This window comes from Lottia gigantea (genome assembly GCF_000327385.1).
Source record: "Lottia gigantea unplaced genomic scaffold LOTGIsca_235, whole genome shotgun sequence".
Classification (NCBI taxonomy): Eukaryota; Metazoa; Mollusca; class Gastropoda; family Lottiidae; genus Lottia; species Lottia gigantea.
Window position 1 is genome coordinate 172421 of NW_008708676.1, and position 2454 is coordinate 174874.

The 2454-nt window shown below is 30.5% G+C and overlaps 1 protein-coding gene across 1 annotated transcript in view; it reads left to right on the forward strand.

Moving 5' to 3' along the window:
* The window catches only part of LOTGIDRAFT_175047 (hypothetical protein), a gene marked incomplete at both ends in the record, with an annotated part of 39200 nt that overhangs the window by 21272 nt on the left and 15474 nt on the right, over positions 1–2454 (forward strand). Inside the window, one exon of the mRNA XM_009055165.1 lies at positions 1616–1800. Coding sequence (XP_009053413.1) covers positions 1616–1800 — 185 coding nt within the window. The remainder of the gene's footprint in view (positions 1–1615; positions 1801–2454) is intronic.

Below are 2454 nucleotides of genomic sequence, written 5' to 3' on the forward strand. Positions count from 1 at the left end.
CTTCATCTTCACAATGTCAAGCTATTACCAACTTCATCCTCACAATGTCAAGCTATTACAAACTTCATCTTCACAATGTCAAGCTATTATAAACTTCATCTTCACAATGTCAAGCTATTATAAACTTCATTTTCACAATGTCAAGCTATTATAAACTTAGTCTTATACCTTGACTGTAATAGCCAGCCACCTTTCTTGTTTCACAGAGGTTTAATAATGAAGCTATTAGATTGGATTGTATGCAAGTAAATACAGCCAATCAAAGGCCTTGACAGACAGAATGTAAATATTATGGCCTTATGTTTACAGACTTTCTGTAGAGGCCACTGATTGGCTGTATTCACTAGTGTATTATACAATCAAATCATTGAACTTCCGTGATACAAGAAATTCAGCTATTGCAGTCAAGGTATAAGACAAGGGTAACTAAGAGGAGAAATAATATTTTACCAGTAGTAAAATCTGTCAAACAAGTCACCACTTTAAATGACGTTCAGTTTGTGTTTGGTTTGAAAGTTGGTACTTAGTAATATATACGTTTCTATAGATTTGATAAATATAAAATACTCCTATCAAGATACGTATTGAATCTCAGCTTTAAGATGGAATCTCAGAACCTGATTAGATTGGGAAGGTTGGTTGATTATCACTGACTCTACAGATTTAATAAAAAATATATTCTAATAAAAACATTTTGTACATCGTAAAGAGAATTATAGAAGTATATGTGACATGGATTTGAAGTTGAAATTAAGTTTATTAGATTAGAGTTTAGTTTTTTAACTGTCCAGAGATTGAGTATTTATGACCACCATGACTTGTTAGAATTGATACAATTATCAGAATATATTCAGTATTATAATTAAGCAAGATTTTAGGCAAGATAAAGACTACATGTAAAGATTTTTAACTGTCCAGAGATTGAGTATTAATGACCACCATGACTTTGGTTTATTATTAAACAATGGTTTATTTATCAAAATATTTTTATTTCAGTTTCAAATCACATCCAAATTAATCACCTTTCATTCAAAGACTCTTCAATTGCGAACTAATTACTGAACATATCATTTGAAATACAGGTCTAGAATGGAAATACTTCATTGAGAAATTGAAAAGTTGTGGTCTAGATAGTCTAGTTAGTTTTCTAGGATATCCTAGAATCAATGTTAGAAGATAAGAACCTAGGACATTCTAGAATCAATGTTAGAAGATAAGAACCTAGGATATCCTAGAATCAATGTTAGAAGATAAGAACCTAGCATATCCTAGAATCAATGTTAGAAGATAAGAACCTAGGATATCCTAGAATCAATGTTAGAAGATAAGAACCTAGCATATCCTAGAATCAATGTTAGAAGATAAGAACCTAGGACATCCTAGAATCAATGTTAGAAGATAAGAACCTAGGATATCCTAGAATCAATGTTAGAAGATAAGAACCTAGGATATCCTAGAATCAATGTTAGAAGATAAGAACCTAGGACATGCTAGAGCAAAGATCTTTTCGAGAATACATGGCAAGGTTATCATTTAAGTTCTTTTATTGGATCTGAAATAATACAAATTAAAATTAACCTCAAACTTTAGAACTGGTATAATTTTCCCTCTCCAGCTGGTGTATTGGTGATTATTAAGAACTATACAGGAGATAGACTGAATTTCGGTCTAGCCGTAGAGAGAGCGAAGAGTGAAGGAATGAAGGTAGAAATGGTGGTTGTAGGAGAAGATTGTGCCTTGACGTCCACAGATAAAACGGCTGGTAGACGAGGATTATGTGGAACTGTTTTAGTACATAAGGTAAGAATTGTGTTTAATATTGTTTTCAGTAGTATTTAGTAAGTTAGTGTTATGTGTTAGTATATAAGGTTGTTTTCAGTAGTATCTAGTAAGTTAGTAGTTATGTGTTAGTATATAAGGTTGTTTTCAGTAGTATTTAGTAAGTTAGTGTTATGTGTTAGTATATAAGGTTGTTTTCAGTAGTATTTAGTAAGTTAGTGTTATGTGTTAGTATATAAGGTTGTTTTCAGTAGTATCTAGTAAGTTAGTGTTATGTGTTAGTATATAAGGTTGTTTTCAGTAGTATTTAGTAAGTTAGTGTTATGTGTTAGTATATAAGGTTGTTTTCAGTAGTATCTAGTAAGTTAGTGTTATGTGTTAGTATATAAGGTTGTTTTCAGTAGTATTTAGTATGTTAGTGTTATGTGTTAGTATATAAGGTTGTTTTCAGTAGTATCTAGTAAGTTAGTGTTATGTGTTAGTATATAAGGTTGTTTTCAGTAGTATTTAGTAAGTTAGTGTTATGTGTTAGTATATAAGGTTGTTTTCAGTAGTATCTAGTAAGTTAGTGTTATGTGTTAGTATATAAGGTTATTTTCAGTAGTATTTAGTAAGTTAGTGTTATGTGTTAGTATATAAGGTTGTTTTCAGTAGTATTTAGTATGTTAGTGTTAT